We start from the raw sequence: 14,607 nt of genomic DNA, 5'->3' as shown, positions 1-14,607 counted from the left end.
CTTCTTCTATGTGAACTTTGTTGCTTCTCAGCTAGATGGCTGCTTGTTTATCTTCAAGCCTTTAAGACCCCAGACGCTATATCTTTTGCTAGCTGGGCACCATCAGCTTTCTTCACCACATTTGTTTATGCACCCACTTTGTCTTCAGCCATCCTGTCGGGAAGGTGAGCGTCATGGAATGCCAGGTTAATAAAACAAAGCGTTCTTGTGTTGAGGGAGTACTTGAGTAGAGGCCCAATGTCCATCTGCTACCTTAATACTAAACCTATAAATATATGTACATAGGTCTATTTCCCCATCATCACATATATATTTACATATGCACATGTCTATATGGCTGAGAGGAGAGACTTTGGGGTCAGGAAGACCTGGGTTGAGACCCCTACTTTATTAGGCCCTGAACAAATTTTATTAACCTGTGCCTATTTCTTCATTTGCAAAATTTGGCATTTCATAGGATTAAATGACATAATAAAAGCTACCAAAAAGCCTGCATTATGCTGAGCTCAAGGTAAACATTCACTATAACTAATAGTAGGGTTTGCAAAGAGCTAAGAAGGAAACAAGTTGTCAAGAGGCAGTAATTGCAGTGGGCCAAGTGGGTGGGGCAGTTAATGCAGAGTGGGGCTTCCTTATTTATAAGCTGTCTCCCTGCCATGGAGAGTGGATTCAGCTCATGGCCACCCTATAGGACCAAGTAGAACCGTGCGTTTCCAACGCTGTAAAGCACCACAGGAGCAACATACATTTTTTTCATAGAGTATAGGCTGGGCAGTTTCCAACTGCTGACCCCGTGGTTTGCAGCCAGGGTCACTGGCTACCGCACTGTCCTGCCGACTTTCTGATAACACATACTGCCACTGCTGTTGAGGGGAAGCCTTTTAGTGATCCTAGAGGGCAGGCTGGAGCTGCCCCTGTCAGTGCCCAAGAGACTTTACAGGTAGGCTACCAAATATATATATTTCCCCGGAGATGATGCTTGATTCCGTGAACAAGCAAAATGGAGTCATCTGGGTAATGAGCACTCATTGTACATTTTTATTTGAGTATGTTTGGAGTTAAATATAAAACAAAAACGCCGTTTCTTGGGTGGGTGGGTGTGGCAAAGTGCTGGAGCTATTGTCTGGCAGATCTTGTACTAGTCCTGCCACCTTGCCCCAGGTGTGCTCACCTATGACATACACTAGCAAAGATGTTCAAAGTCTTACACCTGACAACAGTATGTAAAACTTTTAGTATCCTGCCTGACACCACTAAATGCTAAGTGTTACAAGGGCTCTTCCATTGAGGCTTGGGTACATATCGGGATCTTGGAAAAGCCCAATGGACGAATCACAGCGTCTTGCGGCTGAGAAATCTGCCCACATGCGAAGGACACAGAAGTGTAGTAACCGCCGCCCCCGTACAAGCACGCCAAAGTCTCGGGGTCAGAATTTTGCCTTTCCGCCCCGTACGACTCCATTTACACACAATCAAAAATCAACATTTGGGGCGTGCCTCTGCGCGCCAACACTCCAGAAAAGTAGCAGTATCCTTAGCTTCCCCAAAGCATGGCGATTCCCTGCGCCAGGTAAAAAACGGTGTGGCGCCCGGGACCCCGAATGCCCACCGGGTAGAACCAAGGGGCAGCGAACGAAGGGACTGCCCGCGAGAGAAGCCCGGGCGCGAGTCGCGCCAACCGCTGGTGGAAAGATGACTTCCGGGGGCCTCGAGGGGAGGGCGCGGCGAGGGCTACGCGGAGCGGAAGGCGGTTTTAGGTGGCCAGGGACGTGCCGCCTGGAATTCTGTCCGCCAGGACTTGGACGTAGAGTACAGGAGACAGACACCCAAGCCCCCCAACTCTCCGAGCCATGCAATCGCCTGAAGCATCTTTGGAGGCCGAGCCGTGAAGCCCTTTTCCGTAATTCACTTTCAGGCGTTTCTGGTGGCCACCCCAACCTTCGAGCCCTCAAACGCGCGCTCAGGAAAAAACGGTGGGAGTCGGTTGGGGGCGGGGCGCGCCGGGAGGCGTGTCTTAGGCAAAACGCATGCGTAGTGCAGCCCGCGCAGGCGCAGTACGGTCCCCCGGGCGGCGGCGGCGGCGGCGGCGGCGGCTCCTCAGGGTGCTCGGCTCCCTCCCATCTAGGCCGGCCCCGGCCCGTCTCGCCCCCAGGGATTCACACCGTCGGGGGCTGCGGACTTCCTCGTGCCCCACGAAAGGAAAACTTGGGGGCCTGGGGCAGCCGGAAGTACCGCCTCGCGGTCCCCAAATACGATCGGGGAAACGGAAGTGGCCGTCGGTGGCAGGTTGGAGGAGACCGGAAGTGACGGTAGCGTGGGGGAGTCGGGGGTGGAGCCGCGGGTCGTGTGTGTGTGTGTGTGTGTGATTTTTGTGCGCTCGTGTGTATGTATATATATACACACACGTGTGTGTGTGTGTGTGTGTGTGCGTGCGCGCGCGCGCATCTCGCTCTGAGCTGATTGCGCCGCTCTGCTGATCACCGAGGGAAGGCCGGGGCAGTCGGCTAGCCGGTCCCGCCCCCCCGTCCCCCCTCCCCCGTAAGTGTCAGGCTTCGGCCGTGACTTAGGCGGGTTCGATGGGCGTGGCGCGCGTGCGCGAAGCCACTGTCTCCACCGTCTCGGACGCGACCCCCAGGCCCTTGCAGTGCCCCAGGGCTTGCCGATCCCTGGGGCCCTGGTCCTGTGGAGGCCGGTGGTGACACCGGTTTCGTTCTGACTTCTCCGCTTCCTAATCTGACCAGCCCTCTCGGATTGTGATTGGCATCGTAGAGCCCCTCCCACCTTCCCCTGCCCTCCAGCTCCCCGGGAGTCGATCGTGTTGCCCTTTGTGTTGCGCTCTTGCTGCCCCAGGAAGCAGAACGGGCGATGGGGGCGGGTGTGAGTGCGTGTGCTTCTGCGGGAGAAACTTTTTAGGTATTGGGACGGGGCACTCAAGCCTCCGGCGACATAGACTGCCCGGGCGACGCAGACAGACCCTCCTCCGTCCCCCCTCCCCCGCTTCTTCCTTAGCGAGCTGTCCGCCATGGAGCCCAGTGATAGTAGCAGTACCACTATGGAGGAGCCTGACAGCCTGGAGGTGCTGGTGAAGACCCTGGACTCTCAGACGCGGACCTTTATTGTGGGGGCGCAGGTGAGACCCCCCCCCACTACTTTGGGAGACCCTCTTTCTGTTGCAGGCTCCGTAACTCGAGGCAGGAGGCGGAGTTGCTGGCCCAGCTTATTTTCCGCATTGATGTGTTTGTTTAGATTCTCCCACCGGCTCATTCTGATGTTTGTCCCTGTTGGTTGAGGAGGTGATGGTATTTCGGATGAGTAAGGGAGATTTTTCTCCTGAGCTCCCACCTGTCTAGAACTCACTGCCGAGGGGAATTACAGAGGAAGGAGACTTCAGCATGCTATCATTATAGGCCCAGAGGGCCAGGCAGGCATGGCTCCAACTCTGGGGGAGAAAAATAACACACAAGTCTGAAACACAGCGTGTCTTGAAGACAGAGGAATTGGCCAGGTCCTATACTACCTTATTAAGACCAGAAAGCAGAATTCATCATGGAAATAGAGCCCCAATTGACTGTGTGCTGAGTGGAATTGCTGACATATGCGACTGATTTTTAATTTCTTTGCGTATAATACCGTGGATACGGTTATCTTAGAGACAACATTGTGAGCAGGTTGGTCCCTGGGTGTTTTTAAACACGTCATGTTAAAGAAAACCACAAAGGTTTATCTCAGCAACCTTTTCTTCCCCTTCGCTTGTTGGCTTTCTGGCTCACCCTGGAGTTGTCTCGCTTGTCTTTTGTCATGACTTGAGAGCCATGGTGGTGTAGTGGTTAGGAGTTGGATTCTAGCTACAAGGTCAGCAGTTCGGAAGACAGGACTGTATAATCCCGCCAAGAGTTGGTGTTGGCAAGTCCCAGGGGCAGGTAGTTCTACCCTGACCTGTAGGGGCACCTGGTCAGCAAGGGCTGCTTGGCAGGGAGTTGGCTTATGATAGGGCTGTGCGTTGAAGCTGACACAGTGGCAGTGGGGTCTTTTGAGTAGTGAGCAAACCCCTGGTGTAACTTTGCGCGTGGAGAAGGGCGTTTGCTGTGGTAGCTTGAGGAACGCGCCCCCTTGGGAGTCCAGTGTAGAATGAGAAAGCAGTGTGCCTTAGCTTTTCTATTTTTAGCTTGTTTTTTGTTTTGAAGCTCTTCTGGGTCTACAATATGAGGTTCCCGGCGTTTACTGTCGGTGTCCTGACAGATAATTTCTCAGCCGTTGCACAGTAACTCACAGCTGAGACAGCTGGGTAGTGATTTTATGATGGCTTTTAACCCTCACTACTGTGAGCCTCTGTGCTTCCACCTTCCTCCCTTCTGAAGTCCTGTCCGTGTCTCTGCTTGCAGATGAACGTGAAGGAGTTTAAGGAGCACATTGCCGCCTCTGTTAGCATCCCGTCCGAGAAGCAAAGGCTCATCTACCAGGGGCGTGTGCTGCAGGACGATAAGACGCTCCAGGAATACAGTAAGCGTGGCAGGCCAGAGGCCAAGGCGTGGCTGGGGGGGGGGGGGTGTCCCTGCATTTATCTGATCGTATGATATTTAGGTGTGCATCTGTGTCTTCTCTTCCCCCTCCAGATGTTGGAGGAAAGGTTATTCATTTGGTGGAACGGGCTCCTCCTCAGACTCAGCTCCCTTCATCTGGAGCATCTTCTGGGACCGGGTCTCCTTCAACTACCCATGGTGGGGGACCCCAGCCTGGTACTCGGGGTACTGGGGCCTCAGTTCATGACCGGAATGCCAACAGCTATGTCATGGTTGGAACCTTCAATCTTCCTGTAAGTTTATGTTCCCACGGGAGGGTTTTTGTGGGTAAAGGTGAATCGTGTTTGTGGTAGCAGAGAGCTTTTTTTGGCTTTTTTAAAAAAAAACATTAGGGGCTCATACAACTCTTATCACAATTCATACATATACATACATCAATTGTATAAAGCACATGTGTACATTCTTTGCCCTAATCATTTTCTTTCTTTTTTTTTTTACATTTTATTAGGGACTCATACAACTCTTATCACAATCCATACATATACGTACATCAATTGTATAAAGCACATCCGTACATTCCCTGCCCTCATCATTTTCAAAGCATTTGCTCTCCACTTAAGCCCTCCGCATCAGGTCCTCCCCCCACCCTCTCCCCCTCGCAGAGAGCTCTTAAACAGGTGGCTTTGTCTGAATTGAACTGGGAGGTCCCGGGGTGGAGGGGTGGGGTGGTTGTTGGCCTCCAGAGAATGAGCTGGAAGTGTGGGGACCAGAGTCCGGCTTCTCCCAGAGCAACTTCCCTCGCCCTTTCCCCAGAGTGACGGCTCTGCTGTGGATGTTCACATCAACATGGAACAGGCCCCAATTCAGGTATCCCGGGGCCTGGGAGGGTCAGGGAAGGGGATCTGGGAGAAGGAGGCCTTGAGGTGGGGTGAACCTGGCTAGGCTAAGGAGAGGGCTGGATCCTGCTGGAGTAGGCGGGGGATGGGGGTGGGGGTTTGTGAGCGCGGTGGAGCTTATGACTTCATCTCAATCTGGCTCTCATTGACCCTTCTCTTTTTCCGTAGAGTGAACCACGGGTACGGCTGGTAATGGCTCAGCACATGATCAGGGACATACAGACCCTGTTGTCCCGGATGGAGGTGAGTGGGCAGGGCTGGCTTGTATCGCTGTCTTATCTCTGCACTGTCCCTTCTCTCAGCCTGGGTGTGGGGGTGTGACTGGCTCTGTCCACAGGATTCTGCCTCCCTGAGCTGGGCTCTCTGTCGGCAGTCTTCATTCTGTCAAGCAGGGAAAGTAACTTTGGGAGGCTCTCTTGTCCCTGCTGATCCTCTTGGTAACTGCTGTGTAGGAAGTCTGTTTCAGACTAGATAATTCTCATGCATCTCTTCTTTGTAGGACAAAAGGTTTCCACATTTTAAAAGTTCTTAATTATGTCTGATAGCAAAACTCTGCGAGTTCATAATGCAGCCACAACCTGACGCCTTTCCGTCCCGTCCCGTCTCCTGGAGAGGGAGTTCACAAGCTCTGCTCTTGGCTGGCAGTTCATTTGCAGATATTACAAGCATGCTTCAGGCACCTGATTGGTGCAAGTCTTTTCCTTAAGGCCGGGGGTGGGGTGGGGGGTGAAGGGCTTAGATGTCCATGTGAAGCCTGCCCCTAGGCAGCCTACTTTGGGTACGCTCACCCAAGGAATGTTCTGCAGTGGTCCCACGTTGGTGTCTTGACTCTCTTGCCTTCAGTGTCGAGGGGCCCCTCAAGCCCAGCCGCCTCCCCAGACGCCGACGGCCGCCCCTGAGCCAGCAGCCTTGAGCTCCCAGACAACAGACGCGGAGGAAAGTGAAGCCCCTCCTCGGGAGCCTATGGCGGCGGAAGAGGTCGAGGAGCACGCCCCATCTCAGAGCCCGGAGCCTGCCCCTTCTGCTGGTCCGTCCCCTTCGGGACTGACGCCTGCACCAGAGACAAATGCACCCAAGTAAGGGACACAGGGCACTCTTGGGGCGGTGTGATTATGATGGGAGGGCCGATGGTGTGGTGGTCAGTCGTACTCCTGTGGCTGGCTAGCTGTTGGGGGCATGGGGGCGCTTTGTTAGGCGCAGCGGTAGGACTGGCAGCTGAACAGAGTTCCTGCTCTCCCCAGCACAGGGAGAGCCTCCTGGTGCCTCCTTAGCCTGCTGCCCTAGTCCACATGGCTCCACCTCTTTTTCCTGTTGAGTGTCTGACACTTGTGAGGACAGGGATGAGCCAGTGGGGAGCGGGATGCAGTTTCTTTCCCTCTCCCCCTATTCCTGTGTGGGTGTTAGGGGGCAGAGTGAGACAAGCACAACAAGCTCTCTGAGTCTAGGAGAGGTTTGGGTCAGTCAGCTGGGAGGCCCGAGGGAAGCGGGGTGCTCACTGTGTCTCGGGGTTGCCTGCAGCCACCCTTCTCCTGCGGAATACGTCGAGGTGCTCCAGGAGCTGCAGCGGCTGGAGAGCCGCCTCCAGCCCTTCCTGCAGCGCTACTATGAGGTGCTGGGTGCTGCCGCCACCACGGACTATAACAACAACGTGAGCCCTCACCCCTGAGTCGCCCCCTGAACAGAAATCCGCCCCCCCCCCACGGTCTGTCATGAAACGACTTATCTCTAGATCAGGGGTCCTCAAATTTAAAACGGGGGGCCAGTTTACTGTCCCTCGGACCCGTTGGAGGGCCGGACTATAGTTAAAAAAAAAATCGTGAACAAATTCCTATGCACACTGCACATTTTATTTTGAAGTAAAAAACCAAACGGGGCACAAACAAACGCCCGGCAGGCCGGATGAATGTTCTCGGCGGGCCGCAGTTTGAGGACACCTGCTCTAGATCGTAAGCCAGTCATCTCTGCCCTTCCCAGGAAGGGGATGTGATCCTTAGAACCCTGTTCCCCCAAGTAAATGGGGGGGGGGGGGAAACTTGGGGAGGAAGCTAGACTCTGAACCTTGGCTTGATTCGCTGGTGGGTTTGCTTCAAGAGTCGAGTTTTGAAGCCTATAAAGCCAACTTTACAGACAAGCCCGTGGCTGCCATTTAGGGGCGTGGCCTCCTGGGAAGGTAGTGGTCCTTGGTTGGGGAGGCGGGTGCCCGGCTGATCCGCACTGTTCCCCGGCTGCAGCACGAAGGCCGAGAGGAGGACCAGCGCTTGGTCAACCTGGTGGCGGAGAGCCTGCGGCTGCTGGGCAACACCTTCGTGGCGCTGTCGGACCTGCGCTGCAACCTGGCCTGCGCCCCCCCACGGCACCTACATGTGGTCCGGCCCATGTCCCACTACACCACCCCTATGGTGCTCCAGCAGGCGGCCATTCCCATCCAGGTGGGCGGGGAGCGGGGTGGGAGTGTTGGAGTTTGCAGACTGATAGGAGGGCTGGAGACTTGCTGGAGCGTAGGGGTCCTCAGAGGTGAATCAAGAGTAGGCTCTGAGGCTTTGTCACTGCTACCTGTCCATCTGTCTCCAGATCAATGTTGGCACCACTGTGACCATGACGGGGAATGGGACTCGGCCCCCCCCGGCTGCCAGTGCGGAGGCACCTCCCCCAGGTCCTGGGCAGGCCTCGTCGATGGCTCCCTCCTCTACCACTGCTGAGTCCTCCACTGAGGGGGCTCCCCCCCCGGGGCCGGGACCAGCACCGCCCCCAACCGCCAGCCACCCGAGGGTCATCCGCATTTCCCACCAGAGCGTGGAGCCCGTGGTGATGATGCACATGAACATTCAGGGTGAGTGCAGGGCCAGCCAGGAGGGCTGCAGGGAGGGGAGGGCGAGGAGACGGGCCACAACTGGCATTGGCAGCCCGGGGAGCAGCACCTGTGTGCGGGGCCAGGGACCCGAGGAGTTGGTGTCCGTGGTAAAGACACGAGGGAGAACAGGTCTCCGAAGCTGGCTGGCTGAGCTCCGAGGATGGCCTCGCCAGGCTGACGGGACCACTCTCTGTCTCTCGTTCCAGATTCTGCCACGCAGCCTGGTGGGGTTCCGAGTGCTCCTGCTGGCCCTCTTGGACCCCCTGGTCACGGCCAAACCCTGGGTAAGAATGAGGGCATCAGAGTCGGTTAAGCTCTTGGTAGACAAGGGGCAGGGCCGAGTGGGTGGGTTGAAGGGGGTCCAGGTTCAAAGCTACATCAGACCCACCCCCCAGGCTCCACCCTCATCCAGCTGCCCTCCCTGCCCCCTGAGTTCATGCACGCCGTCGCCCACCAGATCACTCATCAGGCCATGGTGGCAGCTGTTGCCTCCGCGGCCACAGGTAATGACCTGACAGGGGCGGCCTGGGAGGAGGGTCACCATCCAAGGTGGCGGGTGCCATCGGCTGGTGGGCTGGAGCCTGGCTCTCAGCTTTCTCTGGTCTCTCCCCTCTGTCATCCACAGGACAGCAAGTGCCAGGTTTTCCAACAGCTCCTACCCGGGTGGTGATTGCCCGGCCCACCCCTCCACAGGCTCGTCCTTCTCACCCGGGGGGGCCCCCAGTCTCTGGCACTCTGGTGAGTAGGTGAGGAGGGCTGAGAGAGACTCCTGCCTACTGGTGACAAGGGCAGGACTGATGTTAGCTGCCCTTCCCAGCAGGGTGCCGGGCTGGGCACCAACGCCTCCTTGGCCCAGATGGTGAGCGGCCTCGTAGGGCAGCTTCTCATGCAGCCCGTCCTTGTGGGTGAGTCTCCTTTGTCACTTCACCCTGACGAAATGTCCTGTGGTTTGGGCCCTCCCTCCCTCCCCAGCGGGCCTGCTGGTGCTCCAGGCTTCTCCTGGGGAGTGCTTTGTGTGTGTGTGTGCGTTCCCGCTGGAAAGGCTGTAATTGGGGGGTGCGGGGAGCTGGGGTGGCATCTTGTTGTTCTTCATATGTCAACTTTGTCCCTTTGGGTCCCCACAGCTCAAGGGAGCCCGGGGATGGCTTCACCTCCAGCCCCTGCCACTGCCTCTGCCAGTGCCGGCACCACCAACACGGCCACCACCGCTGGCCCTGCCCCAGGCGGGCCTGCCCAGCCTCCACCCCCACAACCCTCCACGGCCGACCTTCAGCTGTCCCAGCTCCTGGGGAACCTCCTGGCACCAGCGGGGCCTGGGGCTGGAGCGCCTGGCATGGCGTCGTCCCCCACCATCACTGTAGCTATGCCTGGGGTTCCGGCCTTCCTCCAGGGCATGACTGACTTCTTGCAGGTGAAGGCCCAGATAAGCCTGCCCCTCGGCCTTTCTCTCTGAGTACAGCCAGGCTGTGGGCCTGCCTTCTAGCTCAGGGGTCGGCAAACCGCCATAAGCTCTGGATGCTTGCTTGTGGCTTTGAAGTGAAATAGAACTGTGAAGGATGCTATTCAGATCATAGCGATTTAGTTTGTTGATGAGGATCTATTTATGGCTCTCGAATCATTTCAAGGTTGTCATGAGTGACAGGCCTGATCGACCCTGGGCTAGCTCCCTGGGGGGTACAGAGTGGGAGTGGATTACTGGGTGTTCCTTGGCTCTCCCCCCTGCCCTGGTTTGAAGAGCAGAAAACGAGGTGTAGAGAGAAGATAGTAAGTAGTTCCTGACTTAACGTTCAGAAAGGGAGAGGAGATGACTCAGCCGAAACCTCCCATGGAACCCTGAGTAATTTCGCAGAGTAAAGACCAGAGCCTGACTCACACCCTTCCCTGAAATTGGTGTGTGTATGTCCGCCCGACTCCGTTTGCTGCCCTTGTCCCTAGTCTCACCTCACCTGTTGTATCGCTTCTCTGCTTGCCAGGCAACTCAGACGGCCGCGCCACCCCCACCGCCACCCCCTGCCCCGGAGCAGCAGGCTTCTCCCCCTCCGGGGTCCCCTCCTGGAGGCGCGGGGAGCCCTGGAGGCCTGGGTCCCGAGAGCCTGCCCCCAGAGTTCTTCACGTCGGTGGTGCAGGGTGTGCTGAGCTCCCTGCTGGGCTCCTTGGGCGCGAGGGCCGGTAGCAGTGAGAGCATCGCAGCCTTCATACAGCGCCTCAGTGGCTCCAGCAACATCTTTGAGCCTGGGGCGGATGGGGCCCTCGGTGAGACCCGCTGGTCTTTTCTAAGTGGGGGTGCCCAAGATGGGTGAGGCCCGAAGGTGGTCAGGGCTCCAACTAACTGCTGCCCTGCCCCCAGGATTCTTTGGGGCTCTGCTCTCGCTCCTGTGCCAGAACTTCTCCATGGTGGACGTGGTGATGCTGCTCCATGGACATTTCCAGCCCCTTCAGCGGCTCCAGCCCCAGCTGCGAGCCTTTTTCCACCAGCACTACCTGGGTGGCCAGGACCCCACACCTGGTAACATCCGGGTAAATGAAGGCCCTGGGTGCCAGAGCCGCCCCCCCCTGCCCTCCTGACTCTGCTCTGCCAGCTGAAGCTGGACAGCTAAGCCCCACCCAGCGGGATAGCGGCAGGGAACTGTCTAACCCAGTGTTGTTCTCCTGGTAGACGGCAACCCACACGCTGATCAACGGGCTAGAAGAATACGTGCGGGAGAGTTTTGTGAGTGTCCCTGCCTCTGCCCTGCCCTCTCCCGCCCCTTAGGACGTCTGCTAGTTCACACTGCCTTCTCCTTGTTGCCTGCTGTCTAAGCGTCCTGATTCGGGGTTCTCTGTGTGTCTTGTGTCACAGTCTCTGGTGGAGGTCCAGCCAGGCGTGGACATCATTCGGACAAACCTGGAATTTCTCCAAGAGCAGTTTAATAGCATTGCTGCCCACGTGCTGCACTGCGCAGGTCAGGGTGCCAGGCCCGGGCAGGGATGGTGGGGCTGGGCATGCTAGCCTGCGGAGTCCACCCTCACCCCCCCTGGCTTGCCCACAGACAGTGGATTTGGAGCCCGGCTGCTGGAGTTGTGTAACCAGGGCCTGTTTGAATGCCTGGCCCTGAACCTGCACTGCTTGGGGGGACAGCAGATGGAGCTGGCTGCTGTTATCAATGGCCGAATTGTAAGCACGACCAAGCCCTGCTTCCCAGCCTTTACATTCCCTGGGTCTCCATTCTCTTCAGCATCCTGCGGTTTTCATTTCCCGCCTCTACCCGGGAGCTAGCGTTCAGAGGCTCATGGGGGTTTTGTTGATGGGACCGGCCCGTTTGCTTTCCCTCAGCGCCGCATGTCGCGTGGGGTGAATCCGTCTTTGGTGAGCTGGCTGACCACGATGATGGGACTGCGGCTTCAGGTGGTACTAGAACACATGCCTGTAGGCCCTGACGCCATCCTGAGATACGTCCGTAGAGTTGGTGATCCACCCCAGGTACGTAAGGGACCTGATGGGGGGCTGTGGGGTCAGAGGGCTTGCGGGAACTAGAGTGACCCAAGTGCCTTTCCAATCCCACAGGCGCTTCCTGAGGAGCCAATGGAAGTCCAGGGAGCAGAGAGAACGTCCCCTGAACCCCAGGTACCAGGGAGGAAGGAGTTGAGGGGACAGTCATGTGGCGAGCAAGGGAAAGCTGACAGGAGCGGGGCTCAGATTCTGAAGGCGGGGGTCTTTCTGCTTTGTCTGCCAGCGGGAGAACGCTTCCCCAGCCCCGGGAACAACAGCAGAAGAAGCCATGTCCCGAGGCCCACCCCCAGCTCCTGAGGGGGGCTCCCGAGATGAGCAAGATGGAGCTTCAGCTGATACAGAACCTTGGGCAGCTGCAGTCCCCCCAGTAAGCACCACGAGGGACGCTCACCTGGCGGTGGGTCGAGGCACCTGAGGGGTGGGAACCCCTGCAGCCTCATGTCACCTTGTTTGCCTCCCCAGGAATGGGTCCCTATCATCCAGCAGGACATTCAGAGCCAACGGAAGGTGAAACCGCAGCCGCCCCTGAGTGACGCCTACCTCAGCGGTATGCCTGCCAAGAGACGCAAGGTGGGTTTGCCTCTTCCCTGAGGAGCTCTATGTCTGAATTTCCCTGTCCTGTTTACACACAAACTGCTTAGAACCGGAAGGCCCGCCACCTCCTTCAGTCCCCTTGAATTGACGAGAACACCTTTCTGGGCCTCAGATGGAAGGCTCTTGCCTCCCCACAGGGGCTGTCGGTGGCTTCGTCCCACAGCAGGGCCTGACCCACGGGTTACCTGGGCCCCTGTTCTTTAAGGCAGGCTTCTCTGATTCCTGGATGGCTTGGGCCCATCCCATTATATTTGGCAAAGCGAGTTCACACGTGATTGGGCCGAAGCCAAAAAGTAGTAGGAAGGCTGTGGGTTCTCTGCTCTCTGTTAGCATGGAGACAGTGGTTGACTCATGGAGAAGGGTGAGCTGGGTGGTGGCATTGGATCTGACTGGTGATCCTCTTTTCCCTCCCCAATTCCCTGTCCCCCCCAGACGATGCAGGGTGAGGGCCCCCAGCTGCTTCTCTCAGAGGCCGTGAGCCGGGCAGCTAAGGCAGCCGGAGCTCGGCCCCTGACGAGCCCAGAGAGCCTGAGCCGGGACCTGGAGGCACCAGAGGTTCAGGAGAGCTACAGGCAGCAGGTGCCCCCATCTTGAAGCAGAATAGGGATGGTCTAGTGGGAGGGGCTGGGCTAGGGTCCCCTTTCCCTTTCGAGGAGCCCTGGTTGGTGGCACAGCGGGTTGCTGGCCACTGAAACCAGCTGCTGTGAGGACCAAAGGGGAGGCGGCGCTCTGCTCCTGTTTGCCATGTGGCCTCGGACCCGCAGTTTGACTCGGTCCTGCGGGACTGCCGGAGTCAGAATTGTCGTGGGGTCAGCGAGTTTGCATTTGTCAGAGAGGACCTCAGCCTTGGGGTTGGGGCAGGGGTGGGGCTACTGCTCGCTGCTGTTTTTCCGGGTGGCATTGGGAAGACCCAGTGAAGCTTTTGGGGCTCTCACAGCGTGTGGCTGGTTGGTGTTGGGTCCTGAGGGATGGCCTGTGTACTTGGGACCAAAGGGCTTCATTGTCTGCTCGCGCTCTCTCCCCGTAGCTCCGGTCTGATATACAAAAGCGGCTGCAGGAGGACCCCAACTACAGCCCCCAGCGTTTCCCCAATGCCCACCGGGCCTTTGCCGATGACCCCTAGCTCTTTGCTCTGTGGCCCCACCTCATCAGGGGACCGTTTCTCCCCGTTTCCTTCACAGTATTTAAGAAATAAAAGTCGGATTTTCCTGGCTCCTTGGTCTTCTAATTCCCCCTCCCCCCCTTCTGATTGTAGTTCATCAAGTAGTCCAAGCCCTTGAATACCGTGTATGAACTTGTTCTTCAAGTTCGTAGGCCTCAGGAACCCAATCTAGATGCACCGTGGCTGCCAGCTGAAGCCAGTGGTTTGGTGTAAAGGACAAGGCAACATGCTCTCAGAGATTGGTCTGGAAAACTCGGGGGGGGGGGGGGGAGCAGCTCCGTCACATGAGATTGCAGAAAGGACTTAAAGCACTGAAGCGCTACTGTGGGAAAGTTCTCTGTCTTGGCTTTCCCCATGAACTTTTTGGGAACCCCTTCAGATGTGCTAAGGTTTGGATAGCTGGGCTTCATTTCAGGAACTCTATCGCAAAAGCACCTTGCCCCTGGACCTGGTAGGTTCCCTTCAGGCAGTTCACCAGCCACGTGCTCGTAACGGCCACCCTGTCCTACAGGCTGTTAAAACACCTGCCCCACGTTCCTGCCGCTCTGAGGGTCCTCCAGCTACAGCCCACATGCAGCCAGCCGGATGATATGGGCAGTGCGCACGGCATTTGTTCAGTAGTTTCTTAAACTAGTCTGGCCCTCCAGCGGGTCTGTGAACTGGCCCCGTTTGCTCTACCCCTTTATGCCATGCTGGACTGACGTGGCCAGAGACCAGGAAGCAGTACTGCAGCCACGCAGACGTTTAGGAGGAATGATGTGTGGTGGAAACCCCCACCGGCAAGATGGACGGCTTACGGCTGAACAGCCGGCAAGATGGCTGAACTGCCCACCGTGCCGGGCACCATCACCTGGCCTCTAGCGTTGGCAGATGCAAGTGCCATTTGCCTGGTTTCCAACCCATGAGGTGGCTCAGATGCAGATTTACATTTCCAGGCAGTGTGGAAGGAGCACAGGGATTATGACTGCAAGGTCAGCAGTCGGAACCACTGGCTGCTCCTTGGGACAACAAAGGCAGGACTGGGCTTCCTAGTCCCCTGAGAGTTCGAGTCAGAAAAACGGAGGGGGGGCCTTTCTGCTCTGTCCTACAGGGTT

At 57.1% G+C, this 14,607-nt stretch overlaps 1 protein-coding gene across 16 annotated transcripts; it reads left to right on the top strand.

The window, feature by feature from the left end:
• Positions 1-2,048: 2,048 nt before the first annotated feature.
• On the top strand, positions 2,049-13,564 carry BAG6 (BAG cochaperone 6). Of its 16 annotated transcripts, none has more exons than XM_075555363.1 (26): positions 2,050-2,309; positions 3,010-3,130; positions 4,383-4,500; positions 4,614-4,813; positions 5,334-5,387; positions 5,585-5,659; positions 6,260-6,492; positions 6,935-7,064; positions 7,648-7,845; positions 7,988-8,246; positions 8,474-8,551; positions 8,663-8,770; positions 8,893-9,005; positions 9,088-9,172; positions 9,392-9,678; positions 10,241-10,520; positions 10,615-10,784; positions 10,924-10,977; positions 11,107-11,209; positions 11,297-11,421; positions 11,581-11,727; positions 11,812-11,871; positions 11,981-12,124; positions 12,220-12,327; positions 12,784-12,930; positions 13,379-13,564. In XM_075555363.1, the coding sequence occupies exons 2-26, from the start codon at positions 3,023-3,025 to the stop codon at positions 13,472-13,474; spliced, it is 3,480 nt and encodes a 1,159-aa protein (XP_075411478.1). In that variant the 5' UTR covers positions 2,050-2,309; positions 3,010-3,022; the 3' UTR covers positions 13,475-13,564. The 16 variants fall into 16 exon arrangements, with proteins under 16 accessions (XP_075411492.1, XP_075411478.1, XP_075411476.1 ...); XM_075555361.1 differs by having other exon boundaries at positions 9,085-9,172; XM_075555362.1 differs by lacking the exon at positions 2,050-2,309 and adding an exon at positions 2,327-2,538 and having other exon boundaries at positions 9,085-9,172.
• Positions 13,565-14,607: the final 1,043 nt, after the last annotated feature.

Source organism: Tenrec ecaudatus, chromosome 7 (assembly GCF_050624435.1).
Source record: "Tenrec ecaudatus isolate mTenEca1 chromosome 7, mTenEca1.hap1, whole genome shotgun sequence".
Classification (NCBI taxonomy): domain Eukaryota; kingdom Metazoa; phylum Chordata; class Mammalia; order Afrosoricida; family Tenrecidae; genus Tenrec; species Tenrec ecaudatus.
Note: the sequence above shows the minus strand (reverse complement) of the source record. Positions and strands in the feature narration are given on the sequence as shown.

Bases quoted from the DNA above. Each gene is read 5' to 3' on its own strand.
- BAG6 (XM_075555361.1), top strand. From the start codon at position 3,023: ATGGAGCCCAGTGATAGTAGCAGTACCACTATGGAGGAGCCTGACAGC. The intron at 10,978-11,106 runs GTGAGTGTCCCT...CTTGTGTCACAG, and splicing joins AATACGTGCGGGAGAGTTTT to TCTCTGGTGGAGGTCCAGCC. The intron at 12,125-12,219 runs GTAAGCACCACG...TTGCCTCCCCAG, and splicing joins GGGCAGCTGCAGTCCCCCCA to GAATGGGTCCCTATCATCCA.